This window comes from Trifolium pratense, linkage group LG3 (genome assembly GCF_020283565.1).
Source record: "Trifolium pratense cultivar HEN17-A07 linkage group LG3, ARS_RC_1.1, whole genome shotgun sequence".
Classification (NCBI taxonomy): Eukaryota; Viridiplantae; Streptophyta; class Magnoliopsida; order Fabales; family Fabaceae; genus Trifolium; species Trifolium pratense.
In genome coordinates, this window is record NC_060061.1 from 50,507,271 (window position 1) to 50,528,776 (window position 21,506).

Genomic DNA, 21,506 nt, shown 5'->3' on the forward strand with positions numbered 1-21,506 from the left:
TGTACTAACATAGCAACAACCATGAAATAAAAAGGAAAGCCAACATTGTTTTTTCATTGCTAAATATTATAAGATTCATCAGAAAAATGACAGAAATAATGAGAAATTCAATATTTCAAACATGAGCAGTTCAAGGAATTGAAACTTTTACATCCATTTTTTCATCTTCTTCCTCAATTCCTTCATTACTTCCCTTCATCAAAACTCTTTACTTTTCTTCCTCTCCATCTTCTTCATCTTCACTTTCTCCATCTTCTTCATCTTCACATTCTTCATCTTCATCTTCACTTTCTTCATCTTCATCAAATCTTCATAACAAAAAAATTCAAAAAATTCAAAATCAAAATCCAAAACCTAGAAGCAATGAGTCAAAGTTTTTTTCTCAACAATCTACACAAAACATAAACAAACCCATAAAATTATGATCATGAATTAAAAGTAGGGAAATCATTGAGCAGTCACACAATTTTAAGTAATTTAACAGAAAGATTGTAATGGACAAAGAATCAAACAAACATAACTCATATTAGACAAAGAAAGTTTTCTGTCTCTAAAAATTAAATATATTGGGATTTAGGACTTTGTTGGTAAGTTTATAGTCTGCAAAAGTAACAATAAAAGAAGATAATCAAACCCATCAAAATTGTTACATCTAGGTTTTGTGGTTCTTTTACCTGTAGTATGTTATTAAAAGACATGAATGCTTCAATCCCAGCTATATTTATTTTGAAACTTACCAGTACTATTGACTGAAATATGTGCCAAAACCATAGTATTTAGTTCAACAATTCCCCTTTTTAGCCTATTAAGCAACAGCTACCTACCTCTACTCCAAACGTCAGATCATATTGATATTTCTAATTTGTTTCAATATTATTTATGAACTATCAATCACAATTACATTATAAACTTTCAATGCTAGATAACTTACCCATTTTCCCAATGCAGCTCTTCACCATACAATCCAGAAGCAGCAAGTAAGTTGAAATAATCAGGATAATCAGACAAAGGCAACATCTTATTTTCATCGTTTAAATCACAAATTCCACAACCGAGGTCACTCACATTCATATTGATCACACAATTCCCTTTGGCAAAACCCAAATCGGAAGCAGAAGCAGAAAATGAACATTTTTTCCCCAAGAACAAAACCCTATCTCCTAAATTTGACAACTCCACCCACTTTTTCTTCTTCTCATCGAGCCTATACACATCAATCCATGCATCATAATCACCAGAATTCGTATCCACTAACAACAACTCACTCTCAACCACACATAATCTAAGCTGGCCAGGACACAATAGCTCAGCTTCCACCAAATCAACGCTTAAGTCCGGTCCAACCATAACAGTCTCAGCCATCTCTTCTACCCTGTCTACCACACAAGTTCGCCCTTTAAAATTGCAGATGTCTCCAAAGTAGCACTCTGAAAGTGAAACATTAGGGATATTCATCCAACCATCATCCCCAGGCCGGAACATACATGGATCCCGCAAGTAGTCGTATGTGACAATGTGAGGTTGTTGTTCCCCCGGATACGTGGCAGCTACGACTTTATCATATCGATCATTTTGAAATGAGTCGCTGGGTTGGAGCACGAATACTTGTCCGAGATCGACGATCGAGATGTGATTGAAGTCGAAGACGACGACTTCATCAGGGAAATGGAAAGGTAAACGTTGGTCAAGATCGAGTGGATGCCAGAGTTGAATTTTACCCTTTACATTTGGACCTATTCTGATCAACAAGGGTTGGAGAATTTTTCGAGGTTGGTGTTGGATTGGGATTGGGATTGTGGTTGGTTTGATGAGAAAGATGTTGTGTTTTACGAGGTAGCATATGGAATCGTTGTTGTTGCCGTCGGTTCCGAAGGGTTTTGGAAGCTTCAACGGTAAGAAGTGGTTGGGACGGAAGTTTGGGATGGAAGAGCGCCATGTGGAACAGACAGAACGAAAGCGAAGAAGATAGAATTCGCTGTTCAGTTTTTCGGATATTAATTGAAGAAGTTCCGTTGGAAGAAGAGACCAGTCAGGCTTAGCCATGGATGGTGCTGCTTCGGTTTGGGCAAATGGAACATAGGAAGAAGAAGACCGTTCGTGTCAATAAAGGGACAAGGAAATTGATCGTACCTGAATATCAGAAAGATTGACGGCCGGTCCGTTGAGCAAGCTTCCACACCGAATGGGGTTTGTACCTGCAGGCACTCCGATGCTTAAGTCAGCAAGAGAATGAGAGAGATACAAGAGAAGAGAGAGAGTAGAATGCCTAATGATTCTGAATTCCTGACTCTCCTGTCTAGGAGAGTTTATATAGTGCCCCAGCGCTGGGCCAAAGGTTGGTCTATTGGGCCGGGATAACCGGCCTAATAGACTCAACTGCCAAGATAGTCCCTGTATCGTAGGGGAAGGCCGTTATTTGCCTCTATCTTGGTTGGAGCCGTTCCGCTATTCGCGGGTAATGGATAGACTCCGTGACAGATATGCTTGAGTGATTGAGCACGTGTTAAACGTGCTACTTAGCTGTTAAGCTATTATGGAATGGGTCAACGTGCGTGGATGGACGAGGACGTGATTAGCGTGGGGCTAATCCGTTATGTCGAGCAGGACACGCCATTGGCTGACGTGTCGGGGAAGTTCCCCATTATTGGGCTGTGCCCCAAATGTCGGGCATAAGGGATTGGGTCAGCTCTTGGCCCAGTCCAGAACAGGAGCCCCCCCAAGTCGTTGCTCCTAGTCATAGGAGTAATGACTTAAGGTCCAGGCCCACATGTCGAGGAGTTGTTTTCCCCGTCACTCCTAGGAGGAGTTTATGATTCATTGATTATGATTGTTTGCCCGTTTGCGCGAGGAGCACATTTGTATGTTGCTCGTAAATTCCTCTGTGGCACGACGAGGAGGATTTTCCAAGGAGGAAGTTTCCCTTCGCTCGTAACGCGTGCCACGATGTCCGAGGAGGAACTTACGGGGAAGAGATTTTACCTTTGAAATCCTCGACTAACTGTCGAGGAGGTGTTGCGTTAATTGCATCTTATTGATGCTGCCTGTTTTTACGGGCACATTTATTTAGATGTTTGTTCCACTCGTCCGTAATTTGCGCTTGTCCATTACGTCGAGGAGACGTTTTCGTTGGGGATAACGATGAGTCCCTCGAGGATCGTGTCGTCAGTTCGATGGGACATGAAGAGACGAGTTTTTTCGCCTTCCAACGCCACGTGTGTGGGCTAGGAACAGGCGCAATAATTGCTTTGGGAAGACGCGCTTTAATTGCGTTGGTTTACGAGGAGGCTTATTAGCCGTTGGATTGATCGTGTCTTTTCGTTTTCCGCAGAGTGAATCAGAGCCATTTGATGGCTTTTGATCAGGATCGTTGGATCTGGATCAACGGTTATGATGCGGTGAAGTGCATTGGTTCGTGATAGAGGCGCATTGGTGGGGGGTCTATAAATAGAGGAGGAAAGGTTCATTTTGAACTTTTCACTCTCTTTTCTCTTGCGCTGTTGCTGTGTTCTCTGGTTGTTCAAGGTTTAGCATCAAAGTTCTAAAAGAAAGCTTTGATTTTTACTTGCCCAAAGTCTCAATCTTTCACACTTTCACTCTGACAAAAGGTAATGTGCTCTTTTTCTTCGTTACTGTGTTGATTTGAGGGTGTACTTTCCCCTTTTGATTTGGGTTTTCTGTTCTTTCTCGTGTACCCATTTTATGTATGTTGTTTGGGTTTAAATGACCCTTCACCATTGTTTGTTGGTGGTTTATGTGTTCTGGTCTTTTGAGTTTCGCATGTTGTTTTTGAGCATCCTTTCTATCGTTTGTGATTTTGGGTATGTTGTAGTTGTAGCTTAATAGCGGTGAAAACCATTGCCCAATGCCGTTTGTTTTAGTGTTTTTGGCTTGGAATTCTGGGTTATGCGAAGAACACCATGCATTGGATGAGTTTCTGGAAAAAAAACTATGAACATGTGTTGGATGCCCATGCATTTCTGGGAAAAGTATGAAGAACATCATGATGAACACGATGAATCTGATAGTTTTCTGGGGATTTTATGCGTTTCGTGTCGGGGAGAGGAACGTTGTTTCCTCTCCTCGTTACGGCTAGCCTTCTCCCCGTTTAGTATAGCAAAATTTTAGGTTAGTTAGCCTTGTGTCGGGGAACCTCTCCCTGTTTTCGCGTTCGCGAATCTTTTCAGTGTCTTTATGAATCGTATGAATGTCGGGGACCTTCTCCCCGTTTTTCGTTGAGAGGATGAGTTTGTAAAAACTCTGTGTCGGGGACCTTCTCCCCGTTATTTCGCTGGGAAATTTTTGTAGATAAGTTTGTAGAAAACTCTTTGTCGGGGACCTTCTCCCCGTTTTTAACTTTGAGTTTTAATGCGAAACTAAGTTTACTTCTGGGCGTCGAGCAACGTTGTTAGCTTGTGTCGGGGAATGTCTCCCCGTTTTTAGGCTTTCTCCTCGTTTCCTCTGTTGTTTTTATTTGCCATTTTGATAAGGGCTTTTGGTCGGGGACAGCGTCCTCGCCCTATCCTACGCCCTTTCACTTGATCTGCGGTGAAAGGGTGGATTTGATAATTGTCGAATTCATTGTCTTTTCGCTGCTTTTCAGGTATACAAAATGTCGGATACAGAGGAGATTACGGGGAGCCAAGTGGTGTCCAAACACAAGCTGGTCGACACCATAACAGATCCAGAGCTGGACTGGGTCGCGCCCGAGCTGAGGGGCATTGCTTCGACGCTCACTACTGAGGATCCTCGACTTTACACCATCGTCGAGGACGTTAGGAATGAGCCAGTGAATTGGGAAACCTATTTGCCCGAGGAAGGGGAACGTATCTGCTCGACATTCTCCGAGGATGGATTCGCTATGTACGAGCTGGCCTTTAAGGAATTGGGCTTTAAGTTGCCCTTTAGCAATTTTGAGTGCGAAGTTTTTGGCCGGTTGAAGGTGGCTCCGTCACAGCTCCACCCCAACTCGATGGCGTTCATCCGGGCGTATCCAATCCTTTGCCGATATCTAAATGTCGAGGCCACCGTTCCCCTCTTCTTCCACATCTTTAAGATTCAGAAGCAAATAGTCGAGGAGAAGCAAGGTTGGGTGTCTCTAAAGCATTGCTCGGCGAAATTTTTTAAAATGTTCGTGGAGTCTGCCCGGGGTTTCAAGGAGAGATATTATGTTGTGAAGCCCGTGACGCAAGCTGCCCGGGATTCTCTTTACATGGTGAGGGGATTGTTTAATGAGGATGGATCTCCCCGACTTGATGACCAAGGGGTCCCTATGACTGAACGGGTACCCCGGTTCCCTTTGGCTTGGTCTTTCGAACATTTCGAAATGAGGACCGAGGAATACTTGACCGCTGCCGTGGATCTATCCCCGGAGGAACAGGCAGGGTTCTTGAAGCTCAAGACTTATGTCAAGGGCTTCAAGCCTTGTACTTACACTGTCGCTTCGGGCGCTGTTGCCCTCGACAAGAAAGGCAGGCCCAGGGTTGAGCCTCGGTTTGTGAATACCAAGGCTTTGCTGGCATGCAAGAGTGTCGAGGAGGAAAATATGTTGCTCGGTATTTGCTTTTATTTTCCCTGCTCGTATTATACTTGTTTTATTTTTTGATAATGTTTTGTTACTTTGCTCTTCCTCGTGGCACTGACCATTTACTGTTTTGTTGCAGATAATATGGCCGACCTTGCATCAGAGCTCTATAAGTTGGCTGCCGAGCACAAGGGCGACAAGCCGAAGAAGAAAACAAAGAGGGCCAAGGTTGGGTCGAGCAGCACAGTGAATCTGGAGGGAGCTGCTTCTGGAAGTTCGAGCCAGTCTTCCCCGGTGGTGAGCTCCAAGGCGCCCCTGGGTAGTCGGGTTAAGAGGCAGAGGGACGAGGCCCTGACTACTATAGTGGACCTATCGGAGGGGGATGGTGGTTTCGTCCTCCCTCCTTGCCTGAGCAATGGAAGTTTCTTCGACAATAATCCTCCACAAGTGCCTGTTTCGGAGAGGAATCATGTGTTGGGCACTTCTGCAGCTGCTCGTCAACAACAACTAAATCGGGATGTCGCTGCGGTTATTAGGTTGGCGGAGACGGCACTTGTTTTGAATGAGGGTGGCCCGACTCATGAGGTAGAGAAGTTGGCCGCTAAAAACAGGAAGCTGGAGGCTGAGATCACTTTGCTGGAAAATGATCTGCTCGACCTTAGGTCCAAGCAGGAAAATTATTTCAAGAATATGGAGGAGGCCCGACTTGTCGCTGAGCAACTGGAGAAAACGAATAAGGTGCTCGAGGACCTTAAGGTCAGCAATGCCAAGCAGAGGAGTAAGATGCTGGAGGAAATGGCTATGTTGCAAACCAAGTGTGCCCCTCTTGAGGATGAAAAGGAGGAAACCCTCAAGTTTGCGACTCGAGGAGATCTTGTGAAGGAAATCCGGAGGCTTGGGGGCCTGATGCTGGCGAGCATGGTGCATGGATGGAAAAATGCCATTGCCCAACTCAAGATTGTGAATGTCGAGCATGGCCTAATTACTGAAGGCATTCACAAGCTTAAGAAGGTCGAAAATGGGCAGATCGTTATTCCGGAGAAGTATAGGGAGATGGCCCTTGAGGAGGAGAAGGATGAAGAAGAAGAAGATGATGATGATGATGACGAGGAGGAGGAGGCTGAAGGGGAGGCTGTCGAGGAGGACAAGGGTCCTGATGGGGACAAAGAAGGTCACGACGAAAGTCATTGAGTCTCCTCGACCAGTTATTTTTCAGGCCTGCGCGCCATAGTCTTGTACTTTATTTTTGTTTTTCAGTTTCTAACAATTTGGGGGCCTGCGTGCCCGGTTTTGTAATGTTCGAACAAGTGGGTTTTTATGCCCGGTATTTTTATGACAGTGCCCGTTTTGTTAATCCTGCTCGTCTATTTTATGCTCCTCGTTTTTATGTTTAAATTATTGTTTTCGTTTTGCTAAGTTATGCCTGCGTGGAATATGCATGTCTTTATGCTTGCTCGTTTTTAACTTAACAAATTTTTGGTTTTGATATTCGTATACTTGCTCGACATTGTTGTATGCCTGCCCGATAAAACCATTTTTTATATTTGCAAGTTTTTGTTCCGAGCGCGTTTCGTCGAGGAGGTCGTCCTCGGATTTAACTTAGAAAGTTTAGGGAACTATCTAAGCGCCTAGAGTTGTTTTCTGAGGCTAATACGGAGGCCGACACGTTGTTGTGCCCGTCCCCGCGGCTTGAACTTCCCATCGCGAGCTGGGCGTTAAGCCTTGGCACGAAAGACGAGGAGCTTGTCTTAAAGATCATCCTTGTCGGGGAGATGCTCTGCCCTTCCTGAGCCAGAGTATCTCCTTTTCAATGGTTGGATCGAGCACGTGTGCCCGCGTGCTCTCCGTTGTCGTGCTGTCGGGCTCGTTGCTAGAGGATCCGAGCAGCCTTCTTTGAAAGTGTTTTTCGGTTTGGCAATAACTTAGCTGTAATATTGTTTTAGTTTTTGGGCGTTCCAAGGTTGAGGAAGTTTCTTTCCTCGAAGGTCCTCGAGATAATATGCGCCATTTTCTGTTTTGTCGATGACGCGATATGGTCCTTCCCAGTTGGCCGCCAGTTTACCGTCCTGGGAGTCCTTAGCATTTCGTCTTAAGACGAGGCTGCCCACTTCAAATTATCTTTTAATGACTTTAACGTCATGTCGGGCAGCAATTTTTTGTTTAAGGGTGGCTTCTCGAAGAGATGCCCCCGTACGAATTTCTTCGACAAGATCTAGCTCTTCACGGAGAGCTTCGTCGTTCATTTCCTCTTCGAGCGGTTGCTCGGTTCGGCGAGATGGTTCGCCAACCTCCACGGGGATGACTGCTTCTGTTCCATATACCATTCGAAATGGAGTCTCCCCGGTCGTGGAGTGTGGTGTCGTACGATAGGCCCAAAGAACGTTTTCAAGCTCCTCGACCCATTTCTTTTTGTTTTGGTCCAATCTTTGTCGTAAGCCGCGCACGATTACTCTGTTGGCGGCTTCGGCCTGCCCGTTAGTTTGGGGATGTTCCACTGAAGTGAAATGTTGCTTGGTCCCCAGGGCAGCGAGGAAGTCTTGGAATCCTTTGTCCGTGAATTGTGTCCCGTTGTCTGTGACGACGGCTTGTGGTATTCCAAATCGGCAGAGTACGTCGCGTTTGAAGAAACGGAGTATCCTGAACGACGTTATGTCGGAGAGGGGTTCAGCCTCTACCCATTTGGTGAAGTAGTCCACGGCAACTATTAAGAACTTATTTTGGTGAAGTCCCATTGTGAAAGGGCCAAGTATGTCCATCCCCCACCAAGCGAAGGGCCATGGCGATGTCATAGATTTGAGCTCGTGGGGAGGAGCTAGGTGCATGTCCCCGTGTCGTTGACATTTGTCGCATTTTTTCACATGGTCCTTAGCGTCTTGCTGCATGGTGGGCCAGTAGTATCCTGCTCGGAGAGCTTTTCTGGCCAGCGATCTTCCTCCCAGGTACTGGGCGTTGATCCCCTCGTGTACCTCGCGCAGGATGTAGTCGATTGTTTCCTCGTCGACGCATTTCAGGAGTGGGATTGAGAATCCTCTTCTGTATAACTTTCCGTCGAGGATGACATATGCACATGCTCGACGTCTAATTATTGCTGCTTCTTTCTGATCGTCGGGGAGGGTTCCATTCGCGAGGAAGTTATAAACGGGGGTCATCCAGCAATTTTTGTCGCCAATGACATTTATGTCGAGGACGTTGGTCGCCTTCTCGATGCTTGGTCGAGGGAGTACTTCCTGAATGACGGATTTGTTTCCGCCTTTCTTTTTTGTGCTCGCCAGTTTGGACAGGATATCTGCCCGTTTGTTATGCTCGCGTGGAACGTGTTGCACCTCCACGGACTCAAACTTAGTGATTTTTTCCTTCACTAATGCTAGATACTCAGAGAGGTTATCATTTTTTGCCTGATATTCCCCTAATACTTGTGAGGCAACGAGTTGTGAATCTGTGAAGATTTTAACTTCTTTTGCCTCCATGTCCTCGGCCAACCGCAGTCCTGCTAGGAAGGCTTCGTATTCTGCCTGGTTATTCGACGTCGGGAAGGATAGCGCTAGGGATACCTCGATGATGATCCCGTTTTCGTTTTCCAGGATGATACCTGCTCCTGCTCCCGTGGCGCTTGATGCTCCGTCGACGAATATTGTCCATTTGTCTGCCTTGTTTGTCGTGGAGGCTGGACTCGTCATTTCGGCCACAAAGTCTGCTAGGACTTGTGATTTCAGCGCTTTTCTGCTTTCGTAACGAATGTCGAATTCGGAAAGTTCGAGGGACCATTTGAGCATCCTGCCCGCCATATCTGGTCGACCAAGCAATGATTTGATGGGTTGGTCGGTCCGGACTACGATTGTATGTGCTAGGAAGTAGTGACATAGTCTTCTTGCTGCGTTGATCAAGGCGAGGGCCACCTTTTCAATTTGTGTATATCTGAGTTCGGGTCCCTGGAGAGCCTTGCTCGTAAAGTACACTGGTTTTTGTCCTTCCGCTGTTTCTCGGACAAGAGCTGCGCTGACGGCCTCGGATGCGACGGAGAGGTAGATGTATAATACTTCCTCGACATCCGGGCGTGAGAGGACTGGAGGTTCGGACAGGGCCTTTTTAAGATGTTGAAGAGCCTGCTCGCACTCGTCCGTCCATTCGAACACAGCTTCCTTCCTAAGTAGTTTGAAGAGAGGCAATGCGTGTTGAGCAGATTTTGCCACAAAGCGGGATAACGAGGTCAGCATTCCGTTCAGGGTTTGTATGGATTTCTTGTTGCTCGGAGTTGGGAGCTCCGTAAAGGCACGACATTTGTCGGGGTTGGCTTCGATTCCTCGTTCTGTTAGGTAGAATCCGAGGAACTTTCCTGCCCGTACCCCGAAGGTGCACTTTTCTGGGTTGAATCGCATATTGTGTCGTCTGGCCTGCTCGAAGACCTTACGTAAGTGGGCGGTATGGTCGATTTCCTCGTGGGATTTTACGATCATGTCGTCCATGTAGACTTCGAGCATGTCGCCTATTTCTGCTCGGAATACCCTGTTCATCATCCGCTGGTATGTAGCACCAGCGTTTTTTAGACCGAAGGGCATTACGTTGTAGTAATAGTTCCCCGACTCGGTCATGAAAGCTGTTTTTTCCCTGTCGGCCACAGCCATTGGGATTTGGTTGTATCCTGAATATGCATCCATAAAAGACAATAATTTAAATCCAGAAGAATTATCGACTAATTTATCAATGCAAGGTAAAAGATAGGAATCTTTAGGGCAAGCCCTATTGAGATCGGTATAGTCAACACACATTCTCCATTTTCCATTAGATTTTTTAACTAGTACAACGTTTGACAACCAGGTAGTGTATCTGGCTTCAGAAATAAAATTTGCCTCTAGGAGGTCTTTTACAGCTTTTTCAGCAGCCTCCGCTTTTTCGGGAGACTGCCTACGCCTACGTTGCACTACGGCACTAGCAAGTGGGTCGACAGTAAGTTGATGACAAGCAATGTTTGGATCCAGCCCGGGCATGTCGGCGGCGTGCCATGCGAACAAGTCAGCATTTTCTCTAAGGCAGGATTTTAGCTGCTTCCTCGCCAACTCGGGGAGCCCTGTACCAATCTTGACTCCTTTTTCTGGATCCTCGCCAAACTGGACTATCTCGAAGTCTCCATCAGGAATGGGGCGGTAATGCTCTTTGCTCGCCTCGTCGTCCTGCTTTTCTTCTTTCTTCAGCTTTTTCTCCTCCTTATGCTCTTTCTTGGAGGTGCGGCTGTCGAGATCAACTGAACTCACATTTGGGCCGGGCAGACTTGATGGTGCTTCCGGGGAAGGCTTTGGTGACGTTTCCGAGGAAGGTTTTTGCTTCTTTGGCTCAGGAGCTTTGCCAATGAAATTGTTGCCTTTGGACGCTGCGTCGAAGCACCTCCTTGCAGCTTCAATGTCCCCGTGTAGAGTAGCAACCTGCCCTTTGTGGGTGTAATACTTCATCTTTAAGTGGGCAGTGGAGGGGACAGCGATAAGGTCTGCTATGGCCGTCCTGCCAATGATGCACTGGTAGAGGCAGGGGCAGTCCACGACCAAGAATTTTACCCTGATCGACTTGGCAGTGTCTTCGGAGCCAAAGGTGACGATGAGGTCGACATAACCCCAAGGCTTAGTAGTTGCTCCATTGAATCCAGTGAGGTCTGAGCCCAAGTATGGGGTGAGGTGTGTCTCGTCCAGCTGTAATGTCCTGAACAAACTGGCGTACATAATGTCGCATGAGCTCCCCGGATCTATGAGTACCCGACGAACGTCCATGTTAGCCATGTCTGCCCGGACAAGGAGGGGAATTTGAAAGTTGGCTGACCCGCCGGGCAGCTCCTCGAGATAGAAAGCTAAGGGCATTGATCGCCCCTTTGCCTTGTCCAGTGTTGCGTTCATGTTCGAGGACATGTCGATGAGCTCCTCGAATTTTCTTTTGATGGACCCGATGGTGTGCTTGTCCATACGACCACCGGATATGACGAATGAATCTGTGAAATAGTCCCACGTGCTAAGTGTAGGACCAGTATAGATGTCCCCAAAACAGCTGGGGATAGCAAAATCTTCTGGCCGGGAGACGCTCATAGCGATCTGCTTGGTACTGTTCTGCCCGGCAGGTGGGGGAACTACCTCCTCGACGGCGCGAGTCTCCGCGGCCGTCAAACTTTGAGTGAAAGATTGAGACTTTGGGCAAGTAAAAATCAAAGCTTTCTTTTAGAACTTTGATGCTACACCTTGAACAACCAGAGAACACAGCAACAACGCAGGAGAAAAGAGAGTGAAAAGTTCAAAATGAACATTTCCTCCTCTATTTATAGACCCCCCACCAATGCGCCTCTATCACGAACCAATGCACTTCACCGCATCATAACCGTTGATCCAGATCCAACGATCCTGATCAAAAGCCATCAAATGGCTCTGATTCACTCTGCGGAAAACGAAAAGGCACGATCAATCCAACGGCTAATAAGCCTCCTCGTAAACCAACGCAATTAAAGCGCGTCTTCCCAAAGCAATTATTGCGCCTGTTCCTAGCCCACACACGTGGCGTTGGAAGGCGAAAAAACTCGTCTCTTCATGTCCCATCGAACTGACGACACGATCCTCGAGGGACTCATCGTTATCCCCAACGAAAACGTCTCCTCGACGTAATGGACAAGCGCAAATTACGGACGAGTGGAACAAACATCTAAATAAATGTGCCCGTAAAAACAGGCAGCATCAATAAGATGCAATTAACGCAACACCTCCTCGACAGTTAGTCGAGGATTTCAAAGGTAAAATCTCTTCCCCGTAAGTTCCTCCTCGGATATCGTGGCACGCGTTACGAGCGAAGGGAAACTTCCTCCTTGGAAAATCCTCCTCGTCGTGCCACAGAGGAATTTACGAGCAACATACAAATGTGCTCCTCGCGCAAACGGGCAAACAATCATAATCAATGAATCATAAACTCCTCCTAGGAGTGACGGGGAAAACAACTCGACATGTGGGCCTGGACCTTAAGTCATTACTCCTATGACTAGGAGCAACGACTTGGGGGGGCTCCTGTTCTGGACTGGGCCAAGAGCTGACCCAATCCCTTATGCCCGACATTTGGGGCACAGCCCAATAAATGGGAGACTTCCCCGACACGTCAGCCAATGGCGTGTCCTGCTCGACATAATGGGTAAGCAGCACGTTAAACACGTGCTCGTCCATCCACGCACGTTGACCCATTCCATAATAGCTTAACAGCTAAGTAGCATGTTTAACACGTGCTCAATCACTCAAGCATATCTGTCACGGAGTCTATCCATTACCCGCGAATAGCGGAACGGCTCCAACCAAGATAGAGGCAAATAACGGCCTTCCCCTACGATACAGGGACTATCTTGGCAGTTGAGTCTATTGGGCCGGTTATCCCGGCCCAATAGACCAACCTTTGGCCCAGCGCTGGGGGCACTATATAAACTCTCCTAGACAGGAGAGTCAGGTATTCAGAATCATTAGGCATTCTACTCTCTCTCTCTTCTCTTGTATCTCTCTCATTCTCTTGCTGACTTAAGCATCGGAGTGCCTGCAGGTACAAACCCCCCCTTCGGTGTGGAAGCTTGCTCAACGGACCGGCCGTCAATCTTTCTGATCTTCAGGTACGATCAGAAATGTTGTAGCTTTAGGGTTTTTGTGTGGTCCAATGTTCAATGTGAACGACTTATTTATAAGCAAAATTGTTTGGTAAAATATATGTTTAAAAACTTAAATTATTATTTTGACAATCAACCGTATAAATAAATAAATATTTTAAAAATATAAGATAAGTATGAATTTTCCACATTGAAAAAAGAAAATTGTTTTTTTTATAATTAAGAGTTTTATTAAAAAAGTGTTTGGCTGAACTTCTCATTTTAAAGAGAATAAAAAGCTAAAAAAAGTCGGGTCAAACAAGCTCTAAAAAAGAAAAATGTTGTACATGTGAACTTATCTGAGTTGGTAGGGATATCACACTACATGTGTAGGTGCCCGAATTCAAAACAAGGGACACTCCACTTATTTACATATGAGTGGATTTTTTAGTCACCAGACAACTTGAAAAAAAAAAACTAGTATATCTACTTAAATTCCTATCTACTTAAAAGCCTCGGAATACTAGTTAAATGACCCTTAAAAAAGGCTTAATTAATAAAATGGTCCCTTAAAGACATTTTTGGTTTCATATTAGTCCCTTAAAGAAAAAAAGGTCTAAATAGGTCCCTTAAAGAAAAAAAGGTCCGAATAGGTCCCTTAAAGACATATCCGTTAATCAGTTTGGTCCTATTTAGACATCTTTTTAGGGACCAAACTGATTAACAGAGATGTCTTTAAGGGACCTATTCGGACTTTTTTTTCTTTAAGGGACCTATTTGGACCTTTTTTTCTTTAAGGGACCAATCTGAAACCAAAAATGTCTTTAAGGGACCATTTTATTAATTAAACCAAAAATTTATTATTTTTACTAAATTATCCATTATAAAGTTACTTTTGGTAAATGGGCCAAATTTTTGTATTGGCTTTTGCTTATTTTTAAGTTTTTAAGTTTAAAGTTACTTGCATGACCGACCGGAAGAATCTATATGTTTTAAATGTTGTGAACAAAATTCCTTATCGTATAAAAATTATTTATTTATTAGGTTTTATCGAATGTTTGGTGTAATTGATGCAAGAGATTGAATTTGCCTATTCAAAGATGCCAAAAGTCTTCTTTAGTTTGACATTATTTTTTATGGAGAACGGATTTCTTCCGTTGCGCTTTTCACTGGAAATTGTCCGGTTTGTAAGTAAAATTAATGGTTGAAATTGCACAGGAGAAGATAATCTCTCCTTATTATGGAGGGAATCTCCTTTTGTGGCAATTGGCAAGCAACAATGTGCTATGTATCAGCCTCCCTTTTATCACCAGTTTAATGGTAATTGAGAACTTTTCGGGCAGTATTAGGAGATAAAATCGAATCAGCACCATGATTGGCAATCTACCAACACTGCCATTTTTCGTATATGCAACAATAGTAAAACCAGGCCAACCATGATCAGATGATGAATAAATTTGCGCATGATATGCAATTGGATCCTATGCGGCAATACCCTCTTGGCCGAGGATAATTTGGGCATTTCTCGATGGCCCGTGTGTTTCCCTTCTCGTGTTTGATTGTAGTTATTCCTATGTTTGAACTTGCCTTAGCTTGCCTTAATTGAAGTCCATGTGAATTGATTGTTGCAATCAAGTATGATCAGTGAAATATGACAGGTAAAAATATTAATTTCTTGCTTCTGCAGAATCATTACTGTAAAATTGAGGTTGATGTTACTACAAGAGGTTGTTACTTTACTACAAAATTTTCATTTGGCAAATGTGATTTTTGAGGATAAGTAACAATTTAAGTTAGAGTTTGTGATGAATTTCGGTCATAAAAGTGATTTTAGGTTTCTTTAGATCAATTTTAGCTAGAACTTATTTAGTTTTGCTAAGTTTTAGATTTACAAAGATTTTGAGCAGCTTATCCATAATATTTTTCAAATTACATTGTGGGGGAAGCCCATTCTTCTCTTTATTTTTGACCAAGGATGCTTTTTCTTAGCACTGCAATAAGGTAACCTTGTCGAATTAAACTGAGCCCTCATGAGGTATGTTTAACCCAGAAACTGTCAAAAAAGGAGTACTGTGTGATAAGTGCCAAAAAGTAGTTAAATATCTTACTCAATTAAGGCAATTATCGACTGATTTTCAAAGATATTTATAATTAAAACCCCAAAACTTTGTACATTTTAACTAAAGATATTTTTATATCCTAATCCTAACTTTTTAAGCTTGGATGATCAAAAGAGGAGAAAAATTAATTCTTTTTCCAAGAGACTGGTGGCTGAGCGACCAGGTGGTGGCTGAGCGACCAATTTAAAGAAAATCTTGGAAAACAAGCAAAGAATTCTACACGTGTCAAATAACCCCTTCACCAAGCCAAAATGGTGGCTGAGCGACCAGGTGGTGGCTGAGCGACCAATTTAAAGAAAATCTTGGGCATCAAGCTTCAACTTTTATACGTGTCAGAAAGCCCCTTCACCAAGGCAAGGTGGTGGCTGAGCGACCAATTGATGCCTATAAATAGCAATTCACTCTTACAACAACCGGAGGAATTCAGAGAGTTCAAAGACAGAGCAATTAAATGAGGGAATTCAGAGAGTTCAAAGACAGAGCAATTAAATTAGAATTAAGCTTAGGTCATAGGCAAGAGAAGGTGGATCCATCCAACTTGAGAGATCAAGGGATTGATGTGCACTCTTTGTTCCTCTTTCCACATTTGTAAGTTTACCACCATGACAATGAGTGGCTAAATCTTTTGTTGTTGGGATTAGGTGTAGCTCATTCATAAATATGTACAACTCTTAATCATGTTATATATGTTTTAATTTATCATCAACTTAGTGTTATCTTTGATTTGCATGTTTATCTTTAAGATTTGAATTGTTATAGACATATTTCACTTTGAATCAAATGGAAAAGATAATCACTTATTAAAAATCCTAAAACTCTAGACATAGATTTAGGTTTTTAATATTCACTTTTGTATTGAAACTTAATGCTGTTGTGTTATTCAAATGTTTCGAGACATCGGAGTTTAAATAATACAATTTAGCCGTTATATTAATTATTCAATCGAGACATCGAGGATTAATAAGTATAACGTGATTCTTGTCGTTATCTGGACACAGAAACGTCCGTGAGCAATACGTGATATGTTGATGATTAGTTAAAATATATATGAATGTTTTAGAAACGTACATATAAGTGAAAGAGTGAAGTCTAATCCCGACAACCTTTTCTCTCTGAATCTTTAATCACATTTTTATTTGCATTTATATGCTTTTGCAAGTTTTTACAACAAAACAAACTTTAAATACTTCACTTAAAATTATGGTAATTGTTGAACGGTTTTTAATATCACACTAATCCCTGTGAAGACGATAATTCTAAAACTTACTTTTGTACTTCCAACACTGTGATAAGGTAAGCTTATCGAACTAAACTGAGCCCTCATGAGGTATGTTACCAGAAATTTGCCTACTTGTATAATGAAGTGTTTTTTTGGTATAAAATGACTATTGACTATTCTTTCAGTAAAATTTTGAAAAATTGAAAACAATGTATGGACCATTTTCACTAACGTATGAGATGGAAATTTTTTGAGGTTGTTTCTAACTAATAGTAATAGCATAACAATGAACAAAAGACAGAAACAATACATACTAACATAGCCATGGAATAGAAAGGAAAGCCAACTTTGTTTTTTCATTACTAAATATTATCAGATTCAACAGAAAAATGACAGAAATAGTGAGAAATTCAATAACAAAAACCCAAATATTTTCAAAATCCAAAACCCAAATATTACTTCCATTTTTTCATCTTCCTCAAGTCCTTCATTACTTCCCTTCATCAAAACTCTTTACTTTTCTTCCTCTTCACTTTCTTCTTCTTCACTTTCTCCATCTTCTTCCTCTTCACTTTCTTCATCTTCATCTTACTTTCTTCATCTTCATCAAATCTTCATAACAAAAAAATCCAGAAAATTAAAAATCAAAACCCAAATATTTTCAAAATCCAAAACCCAGAAGCAATGACTCAAAGCTGCAACTTTGATATATTTCTCAACAATCTACACAAAACATAAACAAACCCATAAAATTCTGTTCATGAATAAAAAGTTTTTTTTGGATGTTTACCATAAACAAACCCATAAAATTCTTCAAGGTAGTAATAAAGGATGAGCTATCATAACTCATTCTTCTAAGTGAACAAGAAACAAAGAGGACCGATCAAGTCATATTGTAAGTTACTCAGAATTTAATTTTTCACAATGTCAGTTCTAATAAAACAATAAAAAAAAAAAAACAAGACTTTGCACTTTTCCGTCATAGTTACGGAACATGCACTTGAAGACAACAAATGGTAAAAATAGGATTCTAAACAGCATGAGAGGTTTGATTTTGTTACAAAAATCATTTCTTTAAAGGGCATTGTAGGTTTTGTAAACAATGGAGTAGAGAAGCCACTATGTTTGGTCTAGTGGTGAGGGGTTTGGATAGTATGTTATAGGTCTTGGGTTCGATCCCCAGTTCATTGTAAAAAAAAAAAAATTATAAAAAAAAAAAAACAATGGAGTAGAGCATCAAAACTCATAATCGCCCTTCTAAAGTAGGGCAATCATTGAGCAGTAACACAGTTTTAAGTCATTCATTTAATAGAATCAAACAAACATAACTCTTATTAGACTAAGAAGGTTTTCTGCCTCTAAAAATTAAATATATTGGGATTTAGGACTTTGTTGGTAAGTTTATAGTCTGCAAAAGTAACAATAAAAGAAGATAATCAAACCCATCAAAATTGTTACATCTAGGTTTTGTGGTTCTTTTACCTGTAGTATGTTATTAAAAGACATGAATGCCTCTATCCCAGCTATTGAAATTGAAATTGTTACATCAAATTTTTTACATCAATTGAAATTTACTGGCACTATTGACTGAAACATGTTGCCAAAAACCATAGTATTTAGTACAACAATTTTCCTTTTTAGCATATTAAGCAACAGCTACCTCTACCTCTTCTTAATACCATTGCCACAACTACCTCTGATCCAAACCTTTCCCTCAAAATCAGAGCATCTGATCAAAATCCCATTTAGAGAGTCCTCATACAAACTCGATGGTTCTACCTCTTCTTATTACGAGTTCTCTTATGTAACACTTGCACCAGAAAAGTTAAGCATGACTATTTCTTATTCAAACTCACACTTTTGCCTTTATTCTAGTTAACAAATTTTGTACTTTGTAAGTATCTAGGTTTGACTAAATAAGAATGATGAAATTATTCATTTTATTTACAAGTTTATTCTTTAGAAATGTAGTTTTTTTTTTTCGAATTCAAATTTTCTCCCTGAAGAGAATGTGATTTTCTGACCTCTTATTCTCCTTAAGTTGTTGGACTTACTTGTAAATGACACAAAACATGACTGAATTCATATCATCTTATTATCATAGTGAGAAAACTCAATAGTCCAAACGTCAGATCATATTGATATTTCTAATTCGTTTTCTACATTATATATGTACTATCAATCACAATTACATTAGAAACATTCAATGCTAGATAACTTACTCTCTTTCCAAATGCAGCTCGTGACGATCCAATCCAGAAGCCACAAGTAATTTGAAATAATTGGGATAATCAGACAAAGGCAACATCTCATTTTCATCCAAGTTGAAATCACAAATTCCACAACCGAGGTCACTCACATCGATATTGATCACACAATTCCCTCTGGCAAAACCCAAATCGGAAGCAGAAGCAGAAAATGAACATTTTTTCCCCAAGAACAAAACCCTATCTCCTAAATTTGTCAACTCCACCCACTTTCTCTTCTTCTCATCGAGCCTATACACATCAATCGATACATCATAATCACAAGAAGACGTATCCACTAACAACAACTCACTCTCAACCACACATAATCTACTCTGGCCAACACACAATAGCTCAGCTGCCACCAAATCAACGCTTAACTCCGGTCCAACCATAAAAGTCTCAGCCCTATCCTCTTCCTTGTGTAGCACACAAGTCCGCCCTTTAAAATTGCAGATGTCTCCTAAGCTGCAGCTTGAAAGCTTGGGGATCTTCATCCAACCATCGTCCCCAGGCCGGAACATACACGGCTCCCGCCAGTAGTCGTATGTGACAATGTGAGGTTGTTGTTCCCCCGGATACGTGGCAGCTACGACTTTATCATATGGATCATATTGAAGTGAGTCGCTGGGTTGGAACACGAACACTTGTCCGAGATCGACGATGGAGATGTGATTGAAGTCGAAGACGACGACTTCATGAGGGAAATGGAAAGGTAAATGTTCGTCAAGATTGAGGGGATTCCAGAGGCGGGTTTTACCCTTTACATTTGGACCGATTCTGATCAACAAGGGTTGGAGTATTTTTTGAGGTTGGTGTTGGATTGGGATTGGGATTGTGGTTGGTTTGATGAGAAAAATGTTGTGTTTTACGAGGCAACACATGGAATCGTTGTTGTTGTCGTCGATGCCGAAGGGTTTTGGAAGCTTCAAGTGTAAGTGGTGGTTGGTGAAGATAGAATTCACTGTTCAGTTTTTTGGATATGAGTTGAAGAAGTTCCGTTGGAAGCTGAGACCAGTCAGGCTCAGCCATGGATGGTGTTGCTTTGGTTTGGGCAAATGCAAAACAGGAAGAAGAAGACCGTTCGTCAATACAGCGGCAAGGAAATGTTGTAGCTGTAGGGTTTTTGTGTGGTCCAATGTTCTTCAAACACAGTAACAAATGTACCAAGGGCACATATTCATTTTGAATTTAATATATATACAAATTTACTCTACACGAGCATTCAATAATATACCAACACATAACATAATATATCATGTATTGTGTTTAAGAACACATGAAGTGTCAATACATCACTATATAGATGTGTAACAGTGCATACAAATTAAACTCATTAATTTTTGCCTTAAATTAAGAGTTTAATGGATATAGGCAGACAGAGTAAAGAAATTTATTTTACACACTCAACCAATAAAAATGTTTCAACCTTTCATATCATATCAAGAAAGTAGGGTTAAGTAGGATGACGTGGCAAAAAACATGGTTGTAATTTATTGACAGTGTAAAATTATTTTACGTTGTCGATGCATATTCATTTTTCTCTTAAATTAATCATTTAATTTTGTTAGATTACACCGTCAAATTTTTAATAATCATTGTTACAAAAATTTTCATGTGGTTGTTTATTGAATAACTAATAGCCGTTGCAAAAATGCTTACATGACCATTAGCTAGGAGAATTTATATGACTCGATGTTATTCAAATGCAGATCATTTATTGAGCTTCATGAATTGCTTTTTAAAGGAATATTATAGTGATATGATACTTGCAGTCGTTAGTAGTGATCAAAATGATCAAATGGTGCAAATTTCACTACTTTTGGTGATTTGGTGAAGAGTAAGAGTCTTGCTAAAGCTCGTCATGTCATTTGGCTAGCAACCACTTGGAGTATATGGCGAACTCGAAACAACATTATGTTTCGTGGAGATGTGTTTAATTTGGCCTTACTTGTTGATCAGATTATTTTTATTTCTTGGGTTTGGTTTGTAGGTCGAATAGAACTTAATCCTTCATTTGTATTCTCAGACTGGTGTAACGATCCATTAGCTTGCATTCTAAGTATCTAATGGTTTTCGTAATTTTTGTAAGGGTTGAGTGCCCCTTGCACTCTTTTTAATTCAATCCTTTTGCTTATAAAAAAAAAATGAAAATATAAGAAAATTTTCTCAAAACTTCATTTAAACACATCATATCATTATATTTTAGATTAAATATTTGATGATGGAAATAAACCGTAAAATTTTAAAATAAAGAGATTAACTTTGAAAAATGATAAAAATAGAGGGATCAAAACTAAAAGTTTATATAAAGTGCATGAATTTTTAAACATAATGCCACTTTTAACCCACATGAGTTGATGGATTAATATGGTGGTGAAGACTTAAGACTTTGGACTAGAGCGTGTTCTTCCTAGGTGGTAAATTCAAATCCTCATGGTGTCACTTTCTTTGATGGGTTAGTCAAAAGGTTTGACTTCAACTGAACCGGTTAGTGGACGGTGGAATCACTTTCCTTTAGATTAATCGATTCTCAGAGCGGATGTTAATTCTTAAAAAGAAAACATATTGTCAATTTCCAGTCAAACTTTTTTTAGGCCTTTCAAATAATGATTTATTTGTTAGAGTGGACTACTTTGATGCACTAGTTGTTACCCTCTCAAACACATATTCAAACACATATCAAAAGAAGAAGAGCATAGTCGGTGCTGCATATGCAATTAAACTCAACTTTTCTTTCAATAATAATAAGAAAATACCTTTCATGTTGAATAAGACTCCACTCCCTCCGTCCCAAAATATAAGCAAATATGGGTCA

General features: G+C 41.4%; 1 protein-coding gene across 3 annotated transcripts; it reads right to left on the reverse strand.

Moving 5' to 3' along the window:
* Nucleotides 1-27: 27 nt before the first annotated feature.
* LOC123912699 (putative F-box/kelch-repeat protein At5g24040) lies at nt 28-19,881 on the reverse strand. 3 transcript variants are annotated; one of them, XM_045963253.1, is made up of 3 exons: nt 19,652-19,871; nt 932-1,974; nt 28-308 (listed from the first exon to the last, which is right to left on the reverse strand). In XM_045963253.1, the coding sequence occupies exons 1-3, from the start codon at nt 19,718-19,720 to the stop codon at nt 209-211; spliced, it is 1,212 nt and encodes a 403-aa protein (XP_045819209.1). In that variant the 5' UTR covers nt 19,721-19,871; the 3' UTR covers nt 28-208. The 3 variants fall into 3 exon arrangements, with proteins under 3 accessions (XP_045819209.1, XP_045819211.1, XP_045819210.1); XM_045963255.1 differs by lacking the exons at nt 932-1,974; nt 19,652-19,871 and adding an exon at nt 18,665-19,631; XM_045963254.1 differs by lacking the exons at nt 28-308; nt 932-1,974 and adding an exon at nt 16,743-17,054 and having other exon boundaries at nt 18,665-19,881.
* Nucleotides 19,882-21,506: the final 1,625 nt, after the last annotated feature.